Source organism: Clupea harengus, chromosome 26, assembly GCF_900700415.2.
Source record: "Clupea harengus chromosome 26, Ch_v2.0.2, whole genome shotgun sequence".
Taxonomy (NCBI): domain Eukaryota; kingdom Metazoa; phylum Chordata; class Actinopteri; order Clupeiformes; family Clupeidae; genus Clupea; species Clupea harengus.
Window position 1 is genome coordinate 3,712,725 of NC_045177.1, and position 23,188 is coordinate 3,735,912.

At 39.8% G+C, this 23,188-nt stretch overlaps 1 protein-coding gene and 1 long non-coding RNA gene across 2 annotated transcripts; both read left to right on the forward strand.

Moving 5' to 3' along the window:
- The first annotated feature begins 3,776 nt into the window (after positions 1-3,776).
- LOC116219832 lies at positions 3,777-6,582 on the forward strand. The gene is made up of 3 exons (XR_004163318.1): positions 3,777-3,800; positions 6,227-6,289; positions 6,547-6,582. It is a non-coding gene; the product is annotated as an uncharacterized LOC116219832 (long non-coding RNA).
- Positions 6,583-12,235: 5,653 nt separating this feature from the next.
- On the forward strand, positions 12,236-13,182 carry LOC116219808 (zinc finger protein 239-like). The gene has a single exon (XM_031563755.2). The coding sequence runs from the start codon at positions 12,276-12,278 to the stop codon at positions 13,026-13,028; it is 753 nt and encodes a 250-aa protein (XP_031419615.1). The 5' UTR covers positions 12,236-12,275; the 3' UTR covers positions 13,029-13,182.
- Positions 13,183-23,188: the final 10,006 nt, after the last annotated feature.

A 23,188-nucleotide genomic window follows, 5' to 3' on the forward strand; every position in this document is an offset into this window, starting at 1 on the left:
CCAAATGGGAATACATACATTAATGACACACATATAATTCAAATGGGAATACATACATTAATGACACACATATAATCCAAATGGGAATACATACATTAATGACACACATATAATCCAAACGGGAATACATACATTAATCACACACATATAAATCAAAAGGGAATACATACATTAATGACACACAGATAAATAAAATGGGAATACATACATTGATGACACTGAGATTAATCAAATGGGGATAAATACATTGATGACCCTCAGATTAATCAAAGCAAACAACTTTAGACCACTTGAGAGCAATGCCAGTATTGTAAACAGAAATGGCAAACAGTTACTGCAGCTCTGTAAAAGCCTGGGTCTGTTCATTCCTTATGGTCGAAGGAAAGGTGACTCTCTGGGTAGATTCACCCACTGCTCCCATCTCAGCAGTAATGTAGTAGCTTATGCAGTCACAGATCCCAGTCATATCATCCTCTGAGATCCTGCTCAATAACCATTCAATAAATGAAACAAACTAGAATTACACAAATATAAATATAAACTACAAAAAAATAAACACATTTTCTGGATACCTCTGTACAGTGCCCTAGTGAATATGAGCAAAACAGGTTATAAAAAATATGTCTTTGCTGTTTATCCTCTTGGTCTTTCACTCAAAATATTCACAAAAATCTTACCTTTTCATTGAAGTAAAATTATTGAAAGAAAAAAAAAACTGTTGACATTAAATAAATATTTTCCCTAAAACATGTGTGCCACAATTATTGGCACCCCTAGAAAAATCTTATAATTAAAATCTAACTGAAGTATATTTCCAGTCATGTTTTACATTTTTAAGTTCACCTGTTTGATAAGGAACTCTTAAGAGGTCAACCATGACTTCCTGTTCCACTGGCGTACAAATATGAGGTGACACAGGCCAAATTCCATTAGTCATTCATCACTATGGGAAAGACCCAAGAACACAGTGACGATGTGCAACGGAAAGTTTTGGAGCTGCACAAATCAAGAAATGGGCACAAGAAAATCTCTAAAGAGTTGAAAATACCCATTTCCACTATCATGGAAATAATTAAAGCGACAGAAGATGTTAAGAATCAGCCTGGAAGAGGACGTGTGTGTACATTGACCCCACGCACCGTGAGGAGGATGGTTTGACTGGAAAAAGAATCTCCAAGGATCACAGCTGGAGAATTGTAGAGGTGAGTTGAGTCTTGGGGTCAGAAAGTCTCCAAAACTACCATCAGACGCCACCTACATCACCACAAGTTGTTTTGGAGGGTTGCCAGAAAAAAGCCTCTGCTGTCAATCAACTACAAACTAAAGCGCCTACAGTTTGCCAAATGTAAGTCAGACTTTCAATGGGGCCGAGTTATATGGTCAGATGAGACCAAAATAAAGCTTTTTGGCAACAAACATCAAAGGTGGGTTTGGCGTAGACAGAAAGATAGCCATACAGAAAAGACCCCCATACTCAATAAGAAGTATGGTGGCGGATCTTTGATGTTGTGGGGCTGTTTTTCTTCCAAAGGCCCTGGACATCTTGTTAGGATACATGGTATCATGGACTCCATCAAATACCAGCAGATTTTAAATGAAAACCTAACAGCCCCGTCCAATAAGCTTGAAATGGGCTGTGGTTGGACCTTCCAGCAGGTCAATGATCCGAAGCACACCTCAAAATCAACACAAAAATGGTTCACTGACCGCAGAATAAAGGTTTTGCCATGGCCATCACAGTCCCCCGACCTAAACCCCATAGAAAATCTGTGGGATGAGCTGAAGCAGAGTCTACAAACGTTGACCTCAGAATCTGAAGGATCTGGAGAGATACTGCTTGTAGGAATGGTCTGTAATGTAATGTGGATGGGTTTGTGCTCATTTCTTTATCGGTTATTTGCAAGATATTTCTCTGCTTTGATGTAGTTTGACGTAGTCCTCTGCTTCATTGCTCTTTTTATCCTGATAATATTAACCTTATGAGGACATAGTGTACCCACTACGTTGTTCTACAACCAATACTTTGAATGCTGGCTCTCTCCATTAGTATTTACTATTAATTTTGTGTATTTTATGTATATTCCTCCTTCCTTCTGTAAAGAGACTCAAGACAATTTCAGTTGCTATATGAATTAAATTGAATTGAATTGAATTTAATGAAATTACAATATTTTGCAAATGCAATATAGCATACACTGTATTTATCTTTGCTAGCTAGCATTACAAAGGGCATATGTTGTGCAAGACGTAGAAACCTGAGCCAAACCAAAATATTAAACAGACTTTTATTTTGACACTCTTCACCGGTTTTAATGTCGCTTATTGTCGCCAGCTCCAAGGAACTTGCATCGCAGAGAACGTGTTGTGAACACGGGAACAAGACGCAGAGATGATTACGGTGGTTTGAGTAGAAATGGTTCTTATTAATGCTGGATAATAGTTCTTTAAAATCCTAATGTAGCTGTTGCCCGTCTAAAAGGAACCGAAGACGGCTGCAAAAGAGGTCCGACAGTGAACATTATGATGAGGCTTTGAGTCCGACTGACCGCCTAACATTAGTTTCCTTGGAGCTCCCGTGTTCTAGGTAAGTCGAGTAGCCTTGTGATACCAAATGAATGCCATTACTCGGACATATCTGGTGTGTGTACAGTTTGCTATAGGGGCTCATATGCGCCTAACGATAGCTGAATACCTCACGTAAACAAACTTGTCGATGTATGAAGTTTTTATCCTTTAATATAGAGCGTGGTCGTGATCTGAGAGCATTTGCATTCATTTAACGTTGTTATTTTGTATTGGTTGGTGAATTTAGCTAAAGTAATTTCATAACAATCAGAGAGAGAGAGAGAGAAAGCGAGAGCGAGAGCGAGCAGAAGTCTGTGAGCAGAAGCAGCCCGAGTGCGAGGACAAGAACTTAAACTGAAACACCGGACATTTCTGCAAGCAACAGTGTATTTGAGTGCAGCCAAACCGTTTTGAGCAGGAGCAGAGCGATTTCGCAAGCAAGCAGGGGCGATTTGAGAGAAAGGGCAGCTTTTTATGAAAAACTTTACACAATCTGAATCTGAAATGATCCTGTACAGATGTCTGATTTGGGTAGGATGGTGATTACATTAAGCCCGTACAGATGTATGATTTAGGTAGGATGGTGATTACATTAGATGCTTTTGTAAAATGTTTCTCTTTTTCTGACTTTAAAGAAACTTTTGTCTGATTTGTGTGATATTGTACAGACCATCCATTTGTCCCCGGTTATCTTTTGTCTGATGTTACGGTGTTTTGTCTGTGTCTTTCTGTCTATTTGTGTCTTTGTGGTGTTTGGGTATGTTGCTAATATTTTACTTTCTATGCAGAAATGTCCTGCTGGCTTTCCATTGCAAAATAGCTGAGGTCTACAATGTCAGGATCTACTGAACCATCACAACTACTCATGGCAGTGAAGAATATAAAAGAAGAAGAATTTGATTATTTCCCATCTGAGTATTTGTTTGAAATTCAGACAGTGGAAGAAAAGCTGGAACATGACTGTAAGACTGAGACGCACACATCACCAACCTTGACCTGCAAAGAAGAAAATGATTCACTGATGGAAATTAAAGAGGAAGAAGAATCTGATAATTTCCTTCAAGAGTATCTGTTTGAAATTCAAACAGTGGAAGAAAAGCCTGAACTGGAACATGACTGTAAGACTGACACGCACACATCACCAACCTTGACCTGCAAAGAAGAAAATTCTTCTCTGATGGAAATTAAAGAGGAACCAGATGTAAGAGAATGTGGTGATGACGATTCTTCTACAAGTAAGTTGCTGAAAAGTAGAAGTAAGATCTAATGTATTCCAATGTTTCGTTTACATTTACTTAACACTGTATGGTTAGCGAATGATTTTACTTGTGCTTTACTTAATAAAATGTGAGTCTCGTGGAGAGAATAGATATACTATGGGGATACCTCAATCGTGGAAACCTGTCTACAGTCTGTTACATTTGAAAGAGAGAAAGTGTTTCATGACTGTAAGACTGAAACGCACGCATGCATGTATAAGGGGCCATTTAGGACTTAACTATTGAGACACTCTCACACTCACTACTGAGACACTCTGACACATACTAATGAAACACTTTTACATGCACTATTGAGACACTCTCACACGCACTACTGAGACACGCTGACACATACTAATGAAACACTCTTACATGCACTATTGAAACGCTCTCACACTCACTCCTGAAACACTCACACATACATGCATACTCTGTAAACCTATGCACGCTCATATATAAAACATTATACATACTCATCTGAAACACTCACACATGAGAAACACACATGCATGCATACATATATATACTTCTGTGTCATATACACATACATATGAAATGCTTACATGCATACAAGGTAAACATTTATACGTATCTATTTGAAACACTCATGCATGCACATATGAAAAGGTTGTATATATATATTGTTGAACACTTATACATTCATAACTGAATCTCTTGCATATGATTACAAAGATATAAAAAGTTTAGATACATGTGCAAGTGTTTCACATATATTTGTATAAATGTTTCAAATGTGTATGTATACATTTTTCAGTTATATGTATGTATGCTCTAACATGAGGATGTGCAAGCGTTTCACATGTATTCATACAAGTAATTTCAGAAGTGACCGTGAGAGCGTTTCAATAGTGAATGTAAGAGCGTTTTAGTAGTATGTATTAATGAAATTTCACTAGCATACGGAAGGTACTTCGGTAACACCGAAAGGCAGAAGCAAAGAGTGCAGGTTTTGAACAGCGACAGAGCGCCAATCTTAGCCAACGCCAACGGTAAACGGCATGGCAGCGGACAATAGGCTTGTGACAGCTGAGGCTGTATCCCTACTGAGGAACTTGCTTCAGTGACCTACGCTGATTTACTCAATATCTAACTCTGTAGATACACCTTCGAATGCAGCAGTTGCATTCTGAAATAAGGTCTCTCTACGAACCCGGGTCTAGCAGCATGCAACGCCCACCTGCTCCAAACAACGGCATTCGGAAATATGAAAAGATACTTACAGCCCTGTGTGAACTGTAGGCCTGGGTGTCACCTGATCTGAAAGCGATATTGCGTGCCTTCAGCAAAAGGTGGACCTCCCTGTTCATCCATGGCTTCTGATTAGGGAAGGTGGTGATTTGTTTGAGGTTGGTGACTCCCGTGGGGCAGGAGACATGTTGGTAAAATTTGGGGAGTACAGTCTTCAGGTTGGAGTGATTAAAGTCACCCGCAACAATAAAGGCTGCCTCCGGATGTAAAGTTTGTTGCTTGCTAATGGCAGCTTGTAGTTCTTTCATTGCCAGCTTAGCATTAGCATCTGGGGGGATACAAGCTGCAGTCACAGCAGTGGATGTAAACTCTGTGGGCAGATAGAACGGTCTACACTTAACCATGAGATACTCAAGGTTAGCTGAGCAGTGACTCTCGATGATCGCAGTGTCCGTACACCAAGCTTTGTTTACATAGCTGCATAGTCCACCCGCCTCTGGTCTTACAGGAGTCCTCTGCTGTTCTATCTGACCGGAGGATGTAGCGTCCCGTTAGCTCGATGGCGCTATCAGGAACGCCGCTGTTGAGCCATGTTTCTATAAAAATCATGAGTGGTGATCCGCAGCCGCAGTTCATCTATTTTATTTGCCAGAGACCGAACATTGGCGAGGAAAATGCTGGGTAGAGATAGCCGGTGAGGAGTTTGCTTTAGCCTAGCCCTTAGCCCTCCTCGCTTCCCCTGCCTTTGTTTACGGTCCCGCCGCCACCTGTGAGCACTTCCGGTCGGCGTAGCCGGGTTGGTAGCCACCGCTGTCTTGGAGATCTCTGGAATGAGGGGTATAGGCTGGACTGTTCTGAGTGAACAGACTCTAAATGAATAGGCAAAAAACTACTATTTTGCAGATTCTGGATAGACGCTGAGCCTCGTGTTGTATGCGCCGCCATCTTGGTTCTACTCTACTATATCAGTCAAATGTGAATACATTCATTTATCACACATAGATAATTTAAATGGGAATACATACAATAATGACATACAGATAAATCAGAGCAAACAGAATTGGCAGTTACTGCAGCTGTGAAAAAAAAATGAAAATATAAAATACACAGTTCTGTATTTAAAAACCTCTACTGCGAAAATAAATGACCTGCTCAAGAACCATTGATTGATGAATTACATTGATGAATTACAGAAATCAAAGATGAAGAAGAATTTGATTCAAGAGAATATGGTGACCTCAACTCTTCACCTACAGGTAAGTTGCTTGCTTATTGTAGAGGTGTATTGTGTATATTAACAATATATATATATATTATATATATATATTAACAACACTTTTTTCTCTAACTCTGTTATTCTGGGAGACTTTTATACTAAGTCAATTCTAATTGATGTGCAATTTTTAGCAAATGGCTAATATATATAAATGGTATAAATATGTCAAAAGATACATGTTTGTGGGTTTTGTAAAAATTACAGAGGAGAGAGAAATAAAAAATATATATATTACAGGAGACGTTCAAAGGATCGAATCTAACAAAAGAGGGAACTCTGAGCAAAAAAGGAAAAAAGAGAGCCGTCATAAACACACCCAGTGCAGAAAGACTTCATACCAGGAATTACATCAGCGACTGGACACGAGGAAGAAACAACATGAATGCTCCCAGTGTTTCAAAACATTTGCTAGACGTTGCAATCTTGTAATTCATCAAATAATACACACAGTAGAAAAGCCCCATCATTGCAGTACATGTGGGAAGGCCTTTAGGCAATTGTCTACTCTCAAGACACACCAGAAGATCCATACTGGGGAAAAGCCACACCAGTGCAGTACATGTGGGAAAGCCTTTAGGCAATTGTCTACTCTCAAGAAACACCAGAAGATCCATACTGGGGAAAAGCCACACCAGTGCAGTACATGTGGGAACGCCTTTAGGCAATTGTCTACTCTCAAGAAACACCAGAAGATCCATACTGGGGAAAAGCCACACCAGTGCAGTACATGTGGGAAGGCCTTTGGGCAATTGTCTACTCTCAAGACACACCAGAGAATCCATACTGGAGAAAAGCCATATCAGTGCTCTACATGTGGGAAGGCCTTTAATCGAATATCTAATCTCTACGTACATCTGAAGATCCATTCTGGGTAAAAGCCATATCAGTGTCGTTCATGTGGAAAGTATACTGTATCAGGAGTAGCTTGGCCCTCACCAGACATCAGATGACACATACTAGAGAATATCCACATCATTGTTCTCAGTGTGGAAAGGCCTGTTGTTAGGTGAAAATTCACGCTCGTTACTTCAGGACTCCGGAGCTGCATATAAGTATATTTATTAGACAAACAACAATTACAATTGGCGCCAGGTGTGGATACAAAAGCACTGCTACGCCTGATGGGTGGCCCCTTCTCAGCTTCCGCTACTCTCACACACACTTTTGGCAAACGCTCCTACTCACCTACATACCCACAACACGCATCCACGCATCTTTGAGAACCCCTGGACTTTTCAGTTGGATCGACCTTTGTAGTAAATAAATAGGCTTTTTGTTACAATCTACCACGTTGTCTGTCTCTACCGTTTTATATTGCGACCCTCAAGCCGGGCGTAACACTTCTGGCCTAAACATGCTCTTGTACAAATGCAGACTAAGTGGCACCTAATAATCTGAATAACATACACGCAGAAACACAGAAAAGCCATGTTCCTGCCTACATAAGTACATGATTCATAAAAGGTAATTAATATTACAAGGCACTTGATTATTATATTCTTAAGTCATTAACAGTGTTTGGAAATGATCTCAATCACCTATAATAACTCATCTAACCACAAGGTACACATGAAGATCCATACTGGGGAAAAGTCCCATCAGTGATCTCAGTGTGGAAAGGGTAATGTCAAGATACACCAGAGGATCAACACTTCCTATGTGCTGCCCTGATATTACTTGATAGACTATCATTTCTTTAACAGTGTTTGATTAAATTCTTTTTAAACTACATGTGATGTACATGACTGAGCATCTATCTAAAACATGTGTTGGGGAAGCGAGTTTTTCAAGTGTGTGATGGGGTTGATGAGGGGTGTGTGTGCTTGTATACGAACTACAATCTACAAGCAGCTATCAGCACTTGTACAAGAAAAAGTAGTGTATGCATAAGCTTTCTAGACATAAGGCCGAAAATGGAACGACATATGAAGGCTGTGAGCTTGGCAACAGCTGAAATATGTTGGTGGATCTTGGGGGGGGGGGGGGGGATTACACTGGGGACCAAAAGAAATGTTCAGTGTGTCCATAGGGCGCTTCTTGCCTACTTAATGTCCTGAGAGTTGTGTTGGTGTGAGATGCTAATAAACTCTCTCATCATTGATAGCTTCCATGATGTTAACTGACACTCGTAAGGTGATACTGTGGTATCATTCTAAATAAAATGTAGTCAGGCAGTGGCATCTTAATGACATGCCATCTGATATATACTGTTACGACAGAGTCAAAGAGGAATAAAGTGTGACCCCCCTGTGATGTAATGAAAATAAAAACGAATGTCTTATGATTCTAATATTCGTATGTAGTTTATGCCCTTGTGTATAATTGAGTCAGAATTATGGTTAAACAGAGGACCTCTTGAAGTATATCTGGTTGTTACATGTGTGACTCTGTTTCTGAGCTGTATGTGTGAGGCTGAGCTTAGAGGAAAATAACTGAATGATTTTGGGACCATGTGTCTCTGAAGTCACTGTTAAGCCTGAGTGTATTTAGTGTGACCCATGTCAGGGGGTCTGGAGATTAACACCTTCTCCTGTCAGACCAAGGATACTTAAACTGGGACTTTCTTTGTTCTAATTAGAGAAGTTGATGGATCTACAAGTAAACCTTCTTCTCTCACTTGATGGGCATTATTGTAAATAAAACCTTGTTCCTCATTTTTCCATCATTGCCTGAGTCTCAAATGCTGATGTAACAACACATTTTCCAATTAACAGTAAGAATTCCAGTATAATCATACCACTAGCTCAGGATGAAGCATTACATCTACAAAAATCAAATTGGACAAAAGTGTGTCAGACATTTGTGCGCAATGAGGAAATATTATGATGCCACCATTGCTGAAAATGCACTGCAGGGGAGCACTGGAGGCACTGCTAAGACACTGATGGCCAACGACCAGATCAGTCGGAGCACTGCAAATAGCTTCATGTCGAGGATGACTTGTATTTTAAAACTTTTGCATTTTGTCATTGTTTTTTTAGTTGGAGTACTGCCAAGAATTAAGCTATTATTATTATTGATGTGAATTGCATACGTTCTTGTTGTAGTCTTAAAGTAGGGTACATGATCATATTTGAATTGTGCTGGACACACCACTGCCATCCACAGTAAGGCAAAAACAGATGAAAAGTAAAATATTCAGAATTAACTGGGGTGAACGTCTAGGATTCTGGTGCAAATGATAATGTCCTCTGTAAAAAAAAAAATGTGTCAGGTTCCGTGATTTCTATTTAATTCCATAGTTTTTTTAAGTGAAGTTTCACACTGGTATGTTGGTCTGATATTATACTTACGGACCATCCATATATCAGTGTGATAGACACACACACACTTACATAAATGCTCACATATGCATACAGTATAAACAAGCTTTGAGGCAGAATGGAAGCTTCCCTCAGTTTACCACCCCAACCCAACCCCACCTTCCCCAGCACTTCTCAGTTCACACCCCTCCCTCTACCTACCTCCCTCTGTGGAGTTTCTGCAGGCTGAGCTATGGCCATGCCCACCTGAGGACCATCAGACGTGTAATGAAAATCCTGTCCATAATCCTCTGTCTTGCTAGTTTGCATTCCAAAAGCTCCTACAGCTGATTGGCTAGGTCTGAATGCAGGAAGATAATTGGTCAGACAGAAGAAGCACTATATTAACACCACAGCGTGGCGTCAGATTACTAAACTCACCTTTTTAAGGGTGCCACTGGTATGCTCTGGAAGTATAAAGTATTTGTAATTCACCAGCAGATTTTCACTGTATCTTTGCATCCAATGTGTGACCAATTTTCTTTTTCCAAAACAGAACTGAAGTCAGAAATGTCTGGATTTACTGAACATTCACAACTGCCCACTTCAGTGAAGAAGGAGATAAAAGAAGAAGAATTGGATGATTTCCTACCGGAATATCCGTCTACAATCCAGACAGTGGAAGAAAAGCCTGGACTGGAATATGAATGCAAGACTGAAATGAAAACATCACCCACCATGACCTTGAAAGAAGAAAAGTATTCACCAATAGAAATCGAGGATGAAGAAGAATTAGATTCAAGAGAATATGGTGACTTTGACTCTTCACCTACAAGTAAGTTGCTTGTTTATTGTAATGTGTTGTGTATATTTATAATACTTGAGTTGTAGTGAATGGCTAGCTTGTGCTCTACAATGTGAGACCTATTCAGAGAACAGAAACACTGTGGGTATATGTTAGTCATAGGATAATATCTGCAGCCTGTTACATTCAACATCTTTTTCAGAAGCTCTGTAATTCATGTATAAAGTGCCCTCCACAATTATTGGCACCCCTAGTGAATATGAGCAAAACAGGCTATAAAAAAATATGTCTTTGCTGTTTTTCCTCTTGGTCTTTCACTCAAAATATTCACAAAAATCTTACCTTTTCATTGAAGTAAAACTATTGAAAGAAAAAAAAACTGTTGACATTAAATACATATTTTTCCCCAAAACATGTGTGCCACAATTATTGGCACCCCTTAATTTAATGTTTTGTGCAGCCTCCCTTTGCCAAGATAACAGCTCTGAGTCTTCTCCTATAATGCGTGATGAGGTTGGTGAACACATGGCACGGGATCTGAGACCATTCCTACATGCAGTATCTCTCCAGATCCTTCAGATTCTGAGGTCAACGTTTGTAGACTCGGCTTCAGCTCATCCCACAGATTTTCAATGGGGTTTAGGTCGGGGGACTGTGATGGCCATGGCAAAACCTTTATTCTGCGGTCGGTGAACCATTTTTGTGTTGATTTTGAGGTGTGCTTCGGATCATTGACCTGCTGGAAGGTCCAACCACAGCCCATTTTAAGCTTTTCTGGAGGGGGCTGTTAGGTTTTCATTTAATATCTGCCGGTATTTGATCGAGTCCATGATACCATGTATCCTAACAAGATGTCCAGGGCCTTTGGAAGAAAAACAGCCCCACAACATCAAAGATCCGCCACCATTCTTCACATTGGGTATGGGGGTCTTTTCTGTATGGCTATCTTTCTGTCTACGCCAAACCCACCTTTGATGTTTGTTGCCAAAAAGCTTTATTTTGGTCTCATCTGACCATATAACTCGACCCCATTGAAAGTCTGACTTACATTTGGCAAACTGTAGGCGCTTTAGTTTGTAGTTGATTGACAGCAGAGGCTTTTTTCTGGCAACCCTCCAAAACAACTTGTGGTGATGTAGGTGGCGTCTGATGGTAGTTTTGGAGACTTTCTGACCCCAAGACTTAACTCACCTCTACAATTCTCCAGCTGTGATCCTTGGAGATTCTTTTGCCAGTCGAACCATCCTCCTCACGGTGCGTGGGGTCAATGTACACACACGTCCTCTTCCAGGCTGATTCTTAACATCTCCTGTCGCTTTAAACTTCTTAATTATTTCCATGATAGTGGAAATGGGTATTTTCAACTCTTTAGAGATTTTCTTGTGTCCATTTCTTGATTTGTGCAGCTCCACAACTTTCCGTCGCACATTGTCACTGTGTTCTTGGGTCTTTCCCATAGTGATGAATGACTAATGGAATTTGGCCTGTGTCACCTCATATTTGTTCGCCAGTGGCACAGGAAGTCATGGTTGACCTCTTAAGAGTTCCTTATCAAACAGGTGAACTTAAAAATGTAAAACAGGACTGGAAATATACTTCAGTTAGATTTTATTTATAAGATTTTTCTAGGGGTGCCAATAATTGTGGCACACATGTTTTGGGGAAAAATATTTATTTAATGTCAACAGTTTTTGTTTTTTTTCAATAATTTTACTTTACAATAATTGTGGAGGGCACTGTATGTACCTCTGTTTACATTTACATTTAGTCTCTAGGTAGACACTTTTATCCTAAGTCACTTCTAAGTGATTTTGTAGCAATTCTAGCAAATAACCAATATATATATATATTTGTATTTTTTAAAGGCATATGTTGCCTTTATTGTAGAAATTATGTACTAATTAGAGGAGAAGAGAAATATGGCTGACAAATTATTTTCTAATATTATAGGAGACTTTCAAATGATCCAATCTAACAAAAGAAGCAAAACGGAGCAAAAAAGAAACAAAGAGAGCCGTCACAAACGCCCCCAGTGCAGAAAGACTTCATACCATGAATTACATAAGCGACTGGACACCAGTGAGAAACAGCATGAATGCTCCCAGTGTTTCAAAACATTTGCTAGACGTTCCGATCTTTCAATTCATCAAAGAATACACACAGGTGAAAAGCCCCATCAGTGCGTTACATGTGGGAAGGCCTTTAGTCAATTGGGTCATCTCAAGACACACCAGAGGATCCATACTGGGGAAAAGCCACACCAGTGCAGTACATGTGGGGAGGCCTTTAGTCAATTGTCTACTCTCAAGACACACCAGAGGATCCATACTGGGGAAAAGCCTTATCAGTGCAATACATGTGGGAAGGCCTTTAATCGAATGACTAATCTCAAGAAACACCAGAGGATCCATACTGGGGAAAAGCCTTATCAGTGCAATACATGTGGGAAGGCCTTTAATCGAATGACTAATCTCAAGAATCACCAAATGATCCATACTGGGGAAAAGCCACACCAGTGCACTACATGTGGGAAGGCCTATGGTCAGATGTCTCATCTCAAGATACACCAGATGATCCATTCAGGGGAAAAGCCATATCAGTGCTCTACATGTGGGAAGGCCTTTAATCGAATGTCTAATCTCAAGGTACATCTGAAGATCCATTCTGGATAAAAGCCACATCAGTGTACTTCATGTGGAAAGTATTTCCGGGAAAGCTCGGCCTCACCAGACATCAGATAACACATACTGGAAAAAAGCCACGTCATTGTTCTCAGTGTGGAAAGGCCTATTGTTAGGTGAAAATTCACCCTTGTTACTTCAGGACTCCGGAGTTGCATATAAGTATATTTATTAGACAAACAACAAATGCAATCAGGTTCACTCCCAGCACAAGGCCAAAAGTGAAGCCCTGATAAACACATTTCATAAGGTTTATATAGACAGAAGTTTAGCGTTCAACAGGGATAACCATGTGGTGGATCTCTGACGTCCGAGGCAAGGATGGAATACGGGGGGAAAGCCACACCAGTGCAGTACATGCGGGAAGGCCTTCAATGTCACATCTAACCTCAAGGCACACATGAGGATCCATACACGGGAAGAGCCCTATCATTGTTCTCATTGTGGAAAGGCCTTTAATCAATTGTCTTCTCTCAAGAAACACCTTTGGATCCATACTGGGTAAAAGACATATCAGTGTACTACATGTGGAAAGTATTCCAGGAGTAGCTCTGACCTCACCAAAACATCAGATTACACATACTGGAGAAAAGCCACATCCGTGTTCTCAGTATGGAAAGGCCTTTATCCAAATGTGTAATCTCAAGAGACACCAGAGGATCCCTACTGCAGAAAAGCCATATAAGTGTTCTCAGTGTAGTAAGAACTTTAGCCTAATGTCTACTCTCAAGACTGTTGAATGAATTGCAGAAAGATGGACCCGCCAGCCACGACATCGAACCTTATGCATTTTATGCTTGAGTTATGTTTGATAAACCTATAACAAATGTATGCTTGCTGAAATAGTTTGAGTCATGTTTAACAAACTTATATAAATGTATGCTTGCTGAAAACGGCTTAAGGGTAAAATAACAGGATCAGGAAACAACCATTGATAGAATAGAACATGCTGTGTGAAATGTGCTTACATGCTGTAGAACAATGTATGTGTTTAAGTATGCTGAAATATTTGTACGTGTCTGTAAGAAAATGTGATGAACTGTGTTGTAAGACGAAAGAGCAGGCAGAGAAAAAGAGGAAGTGTACGTTGGGACCCTGAGTGTCAGTGAGGAAATGTGCAAAGTAAAAATAACGAACAAGTCAGACAGAGGCGAACACATGCGTGTTTGGGGAGAATATGTACAGTATGTTGCAGAAAGAGGCCTTAAGCAACCGACTAGGAAACGGAAGACCAAATATGGGTTAATCAACCAACTAGGAAACGGACGACCAAATATGGATAAGGTCTGTGGCCTGCAAAGGAGGCAGAGGGATATAAAAAAGTGAACACAGTGTGTTAGAGAGAGTCTTGCGTTGGTGTTTGGAGAAGAGTTACGAATTTTGTTTAAAAGGGAGTACCCTTTTTTGAGTTGGTTTTGTAGTTTGTATTTGCTTTTATCTTTTTTTACCTCTTTGACAATAAATCTTTGAGGTGCTTATTCAATACTAAGAACCCGCTTTTGCGTCCGTTTATGGAGTAGGTTCCCCCGCGCCGTGACACGCCTCACCTTAGTACACATGTCAGATCAGCAGCCTGTAGCTTGGAACATCCTCTACCTAAGAAAGCTAGGGGGTCTCTGGTACAGAAAAATCTGTCGACTGCGTGAAAAAGTTGAGTTGTCCCTCTCTTTCACTTTGGAAGAGAGTACGTAGAGGTGACCTCAGGGGATATCCTGATTCATCCCTTTTCTTATCTCGGCTAGAACACACTATAAGGCTTGGTATAATGTGACATGATTTTCCGAACTAGTCTTGACTAGTCTGATTTGCGTGACCTAAAACCGCAGTGGTGAGCTGTGAGGATATTTGAAAAACCGTGCATTGAAAGGCACTCAGCAATCACTGTAGGTGTACACAACTACTAAGCATAATCTTAACAAGACACACCAGAGGATCCATACTGGTGAAAAGCCACATCATTGGTCTTAGTGTGGAAAGGCCTTTAGCCAAATAGGTCATCTGAAGACACATCAGAGGATCCATTCAAATGATGGGCTGCCCTGCTAATACATGATGGAGTATCACTTACTGAAAAATATCTTGATTAGCTTGATTATAGTTTTAAACAACGTTTGATGTACAAGATGAAGTATTTGTTATTATATTTGAACGAGTTTTGGGGTAGAGATTGAAATATGAATTGTTAGGGCACATAAATTGAATTAAAAAAAAAAAACTTGAGTGTTTTTTTCAAGTATGTTTGTGTGTGTGTCGATGGGATTTGTGTACGTGTGTGTGGGTGTACAATATATAATCGACAAGCAGTAATTAGCTAAACTAATTATCCATTCCCCATTACAGGGAACTCTGTATTTCTTCTGTTAAACATTCTCATGTCAAATGTGGAAAAGAGTCAGAGGGAACTGTTGTTTTGTTGACCGAAAAACTTGCAAGTCATATTTATCCTGAACAGAAAGGGACTTCACAAGTATGGATTAAGTTACAAAAGGAACTCACTTTCTCAGATATTCACATTTACTTTTGTGCCTTCTATATAATTCCCCTTTCAAATACTACAATCAGAAATTATAACCCATAATAAATATAATAATATATGTCTGTATGACACAGAAATGATAAAGTTCCAATCTGAAGGCCCAGTCTTGGTTACTCTCAGATCACAGCCGTGTCACATTAAGTCTAAAAAAGAATAATAATCCTGAATCATCCTCTGAGATCCTGATCAAGAACCATTGATTGATAAATTACACAAATGGCTTTAACTTGTGCTTTACCCAATAAAATGTTAGATCTGTACAGAGAGTAGAGAGACACTGCAGAGTCCTTCCGCTCCCTGGGCACCATCATCTCCCAGGACCTCAAGTGGGAGCTGAACATCAGCTCCCTCACCAAAAGAGCTCAACAGAGGATGTACTTTCTGCGGCAGCTGAAGAAGTTCAAGCTGCCAAAGACAATGGGCCTCATTCTCGAACGCAGTTAAGAAGAATTTAAGAGGAATTTAAGAGGAATTGGATTTAGGACAACATTTGGCATTCATGAAAGTTTTCTCATCTGGGATTTGCTCTGAACTTCAGAAGACTTTCCGAACTCGAAATAGCAGTCGTAACTCGGCCAGAGTTTTCTCAAATGCGATTCCTTAAAAAACCACAAGATGGCCCCGTGGGCCATCTTGTGGTTTTTTGGGGAATCGCATTTAAGAAAACTCTCCGTGTTAATGAATTTGTGAGAAATCGTTGGTGATTGCGTTCACATCAACTCTACAGATCCTCGGATTAAAGTATCATTAACAATTACGTTTCACATGTAGGCCTATAGTCATGATTCTACGAGGCACTGTGATGTCATAAAATAAATAAAAGCACTACACCGGAATGCTGCGCTCGTCTAGTGAGCGTCTTTTGGCACTGCCGTCTGTGCAAGTACGGCAATCCAGAATTTTCAAGTAGTTCCACGTTGGTGGAACGAACTGCCTAGCACTACCAGAGCAGGCGCGTCCCTCTCTACCTTTAAGAAGCTTTTGAAGACCCAACTCTTCAGAGAGCACCTCCCTTCCTAACTGGCACTTCGACTAGTGCTTAACTTGCACTTATAGCAGTTACATTCCTGCACTTCGTTTTTATTTCCTATTTCGTTTTTCTATTTCTTATGTAAAGTAGTATTTATTGTTACACTAGGTCTCTATTGCTCGTAGCTTGACTGTTCTATCCCTTGTACGTCGCTTTGGACAAAAGTGTCTGCTAAATGACTAAATGTGTGTAATGTACACGAACACTGCAAATGCACTGCACTGCAAATGTAAGTGAATAAATAAATAAGCACTAAACTCAATCACGTTGATATAGCTATAGTGGAATAGAATGGACACATCTACATCCTGCAACAGTCCATCTCTGCACCGTTCAAGTCATAGACATATATAGTTGAAGTTAGATCTGCGTTTACTCGAGGGTGATCGCTTTCCGCTTTGACATGACTCGTTTACGAGTTGCTTTCGTGTAGATTCGGTCGATTCCGACTGCACACGTCACTACGGTTGCGTGCCCTTATAAGGAGCTGGCAGGGCGTGTATGTATGCAAATTCAGGAGCACGAGAACGCGCTTTCAATTTAAGAAAACTCTTCCGGGGGAGCACAGCCCAGAAAACTTCTGCTGCGTAGGACCACATTTTCAAGCGTGTATGAATTTGGCGGATGTCTTTTGCTTACGTTGTTTTTCCGAAGCCCGTAAGAAACATTTCAGAAGAAACTTCAGAAAATGTTCGAGAATGAGGGCCAATGATGGTGCACTTCTACACCTGCATCATCGAGTCCATCCTCACTTCCTGCATCACCATCTGGTATGCTGCTGCTGCTGCCACTGCCAATGACAAAGGCAGACTGCAGCGTATCATCCGTTCTGCCGAGAAGGTGATTGGCTGCAATCTGCCATCTCTACAGGACCTGTTCGCCTCTAGGACCCTGAGGCGGGCAGGTAAGATTGTGGCCGATCCCTCCCACCCGGGTCATAAACTCTTCAAGGTCCTTCCCTCCGGCAGGAGGCTGCGGTCCATCAGGACCCAAATCTCACGACACAAAACCAGCTTCTTCCCGGCTGCCGTTGGCCTTATTAACAAGGCCCGGGACCCCCACCTGACGTGGATTCTTATCCTGCCCCCACACCCCAAGTCTGTGTTATGTTAACACATACTACATTGCACACTGCACTTTGCACATTTGCACTCCTGCCCTGCTTTTTGCATTTTTACCTCCAATATACTTTTTTATATAATTTTGTTTTATATATATTGTATCCTATATACTGTGTTTTATCTGAAATACTTCTCTCATGTATAGTACTTAGTGTGTTTTTATGTTTTCTATGTTATGTGTAGTACTTGTGTTTGTATGTTTTATGTTCACTGTATGCACCTATACACCAGAACAAACCTAAACCTACTTGGCAATAAATACTATTCTGATTCTGATTCTGATAGGGTTAGTGGTCAAAGGCTTGTAATATAATGTGGATGGGTTAGTGGCCAAAGGCTTGTAATGTAATGTGGATGAGTTAGTGGCTAATGACAAAGGCTTGTAATGTAATGTGGATGGGTAAGTGGCCAAAGGCTTGTAATGAAATGTGGATGGGTTAGTGGTCAGTTCCAAAGGCTTGTAATGTAATATGGATGGGTTAGTTGCCAAAGGCTTGTAATGTAATGTGGATGGGTTAGTGGCCAAAGGCTTGTAATGTAATGTGGATGGGTTAGTGGTCAGTTCCAAAGGCTTGTAATGTAATGTGGATGGGTTAGTGGTCAAAGGCTTCTTACGTAATGTGGATGGGTTAGTGTTCATTTCTTTCTCGGTTATTTGCAATATTTTTCTCTGCTTTGATGAAGTGTAACAAAGTTTTCTACTTAATTGCACTTTTTATCCTTATGATAGTAACCTTATGAGGACACTGTTTAGTATCTTATATTTATATTGTGTATTTCATGTATATTGCTCCTTCCTTTTGAGACTCGAGACAATTTCAGTTGCTATATAAATACAATTGTATTGGATTTAATGAAATTACAATATTTGCACATGCAATATAGCACACACTGCATTTATCTAGGCTAGCTAGCAGTACAATGGGCATATGTTGTGTAAAACGTAGAAACGTTAGCAAAACCAACATTTTAAACTGAACTTTGAATTGGACTTTTATTTTGACACTCTTAACCGACTTTAATGTCTCTTATTGTCGCCAGCTCCAAGGAACTTTCATCACAAACAATGTGCTTGGAACCCGGGAACAAAGCACGGTTTATTCGAGTGCAATAACTTAAACTGAAACACAGGACATTTCTGCAAGCAACAGTGTATTTGAGTGCAATAACTTAAACTGAAACACAGGACATTTCTGCAAGCAACAGTGTATTTGAGTGCAATAACTTAAACTGAAACACAGGACATTTCTGCAAGCAACAGTGTATTTGAGTGCAGACAACCCGTTTTGAGCAGGAGCAGAGCGATTTTGCACGCAAGCAGGGGCTATTTGAGAGAAAGGGCAGCTTTTGATGAAAAAACATTACAAAATCTGAACCTGAAATAAACCACACGTACAGATGTATGATTTGGGTAGGATGATGGCTACATTAAGCCCATACGGAGTTGTTCAAATATGCTTTTTGTAAAATGTTTCTTTTTTTCTGACTTTAAAAAACTTTTGTCCGACTTGTGTGATATTGTATAGACCATCCATTTGTCCCTGGTTATCTTTTGTCAGATGTTACGGTGTTTTTTTTGTCTTTGTCTGTTTGTGTCTTTGTGGTCTTTGGGCATGTTGCTAAAATTTTACTTGCATTGCAGAAATGTCCTGCTGGGTTTCCATTGCAAAAGACCGCTGAGGTCTACAATGTCAGGATCTACTGAACCATCACAACTACTCATGTCAGTGAAGAATATAAAAGAAGAAGAATCTGATCATTTCCTACAAGAGTGTTTCTTTGAAATTCAGACAGTGGAAGAAAAGCCTGAACTGGAACATGACTGTAAGACTGAGACGCACACATCACCAACCTTGACCTGCAAAGAAGAAAATTCTTCTTCTTACCTGTGTGCCATCTATATGACTCCCCTTTCAAATGCTACACACATTATGAAAGACAGATAAATCACATGGGAATACATACATTAATGACACACAGATAAATCACATGGGAATACATACATTATGACACACAGATACATCGAATGGGAATACATACATTAATGACACACAGATAAATCAAAGCAAACATCTTGAAAGACCACTTGAGAGCAATGACAGTATTATAAACAGAAATGTCAAACAGTTACTGCAGCTCTGTGAAAGCCTGCGTCTCTTCATTCCTTATGGTGGAAGGAACAGTGACTCTCTGGGTAGATTCACCTACTGCTCCCCTCTCTGCAGTAATGTAGCAGCTTATGCAGTCACAGATCAAGTCATATCAACTACTCTACAGTAAGGCCTTAAATATCACTCTCAAATCACAGCCATGTCACATTAAGTCTTAAAAAGATCAACAACCCTGAAACATCCTGCTCAAGAAGCATTGATTGATGAATTACACAAACTAGAATCAAATATAATGTACAAACAATTAAACAAAATATCTGGATACTTCTGTATGATACCGCTATGTCAGGATGAAGCATTACATCTACAAAATAAAAAGTTGGACTAAAGCGTGTCAGACTTTTGTGTGTAATGAGGACGAAGTATGATGCCACGGTTGCTGAAAATGCACTACAGGGTAGTTCTGGAGGCAGGCCCTGCTAAGACCCTGATGGCCATTGATCAGTTCAGACATAGCACTTGTAATAACTTCATGTTGAGGATGAGTTGTATTGTAAAACCTTTGCATTTTGTCAATGTTTTTTTAAGTTGGAGTACTGCCAAGAATGAAGCTATTATTATTATTACTATTATTATTATTATTATTGTTGTGAATTGCATACGCTCTTGTAGTATTTGTACTCTCTATCCTTATATCAGAATGATATACACACACATGCTTACATAAATACTCACATATGCATACAGTATGAACAAGCTTTGAGGCAGAATAGAAGCTTTCTTCAGTTTACCACCCCAACCCAACCCCACCTTCCCTCACCATCCCCATCACTTCTCAGTTCACACTCCCAGCCCCCTACTACACTCCTCTGTGGAGCTATGGCCACACCCACCTGAGGATTATCAGACGTGTAAACGGTGCTCATAGACATGGAATTCCAGCCTGTGATCCTATGTGATGCTAGTTGGCATTCCAAAGGGCCCTATAGCTGATTGGCTAGGTTTGAATCCAGTAAGATAGTAGGTCAGACAGCAATATATTAAGAAGCAATATATTAACACCACAGTCAGATTACTAAACTTACCTTTTTATGCTCTGGAAGTATACTGTATGTGTAATTCACCAGCAGTTCAACTATACTGTAGTTCTTTCTTTGCAGATTCTCACTGTGTCCTTGCATCAAAGGATAGTGTGACCAATTTTCTTTTTCCAAAACAGAACTGTCAGAAATGTCTGGATTTACTGAACCATCACAACTACCTATTTCAGTGAAGAAGGAGAAGAATTGGATGATTTCCTACAAGAGTATCCGTCTACATTCCAGACAGTGGAAGAAAAGCCTGGACTGGAATATGAATGCAAGACTGAAATGTACACGTCACCCACCATGACCGTGAAAGAAGAAAAGTATTCACCAATGGAAATTAAAGAATTTGATTCAAGAGAATATGGTGACTTCAACTCTTCATCTACAAGTATTTTTTATCATATTTGAAACGTGTCTTGGGGTAGAGAGAAACATAAATTGTTAGGGTACATAAATTCAATAAAACAAAAACTTGAAGTGAGAGTTTTTTTTTCAAATATGTTTGTGTGTGTGTAGGTGTACATTATATAATCGACAAGCAGTAGTGTGAAAAAAAGTAGTGTTTGTGCGAGCTTCCTAGAGTCATGGCCTAAACGTCACCTCATCTGAAGGCTGTAGGCTCATCAACAGCTCATAGATCTGTTAGTGTCACAGGGGGAGGGGAGGGGGAGACTAAATGTCTCTCCATGGATTAAGTTAAAAAAAGGAACTCACTTTCTCAGATATTCACATTAACCAATGTGCCATTTATATGACTCCCCTTTCAAATACTACAATCAGAAATGATAACCCATAATAAATATAATAATATATGTCTGCATGACTCAGAAATGATAAAGTTCCAATCTGAAAGCCCAGTCTTGGTTACTCACAGATCACAGCCGTGTCACATTAAGTCTAAAAAAGAATAATAACCCTGAATCCCTGATTCCCTGGTCCTGCTCAAGATAAATTACACAAACTAGAATCAAATATAAATATAAACTACAAACAAATAAGCAAATATTCTGGATACATCTGTGTATATATATATAGAGAGAGAGTGAGAGAGCGAGAGAATATGGTCGCGATGACTCTTCTACAAGCAATTTGCAGATTATTTTGAATCATGAGGAAGTAAAAAAAATAAACAACATTCATTGCAGTGTGTTATTTATATTTACAACACCTGGGTTTTGGTGAATGGCTTTAACTTGTGCTTTACTCAATAAAATGTTAGATCTGTACAGAGAGTAGACATCATTTGCATACTACCTTAATCATGGGATACTATTGCAGTCTGTTACATTTGAAAGAGAGAAACCGTCTGCCATTTTAACAAAGGAAGGAACAGAAGAAAAAAATCACGAAAATGTTAACTGGGTAAATATTGTTCAATAAGTATTTCTGATATTATATTTCTCCTTTATCCTCCTAAGGAGTTATATACTATTACAAAACATACATGCAAACATTGGCTTTCTTCAGTTCATCAGCCCACCCACACTTCTCAGTTCACACATCCACCCCACCCCCACCTACCTCCCTTTGTGGAGTTTCTGCAGCAAGAGCAATTGCCATGCCCACCTGTGAACCATCAGTCGTGTAAACGGTGCTCATAGACATGTAATTCCTGCCCATAATCCTTTGTCATGCTAGTTTACATTCCAAAGGCTCCTACAGCTGATTGGCTACGTTTGAATCCAGGAAGCTAATTGGTTAGACAGAAGAAGCTATATATTAACACCACAGCATGGAGTCACCTTAAGGCTGGCACTGGTATGCTCTGGAAGTATACTGTATGTGTAATTCACCAGCATAAGAACTATACTGTAGTTCTTTCTTTGCAGATTCTCACCGTATCCTTGCCACAAAGGATAGTTTTCTAACCAGAACTGAAGTCAGAAATGTCCGGATTTACTGAACCATCACAGATGCCCACGTCAGTGAAGCTGGAGGTAAAAGAAGAAGAATTTGATGATTTCCTACAAGAGTATCTGTCTGCATTTAAGACAGTGGAAGAAAAGCCTGGACTGGATTATGAATACAAGACTGAAATGAACACGTCACCCATCATGATCTTGAAAGAAGAAAAGTATTCACGAATGGAAATCAAAGATGAAGAAGAATTTGATTCAAGAGAATATGGTGACGTTGACTCTTCACCTACAAGTAAGTTGCTTGTTTATTGTAATGTATTATGTATATTTACAATACCTGGATTTTAGAGAACAGCTTACTTGTGCTTCACAATGTGAGACCTATTCAGAGAACAGAGATATTGTG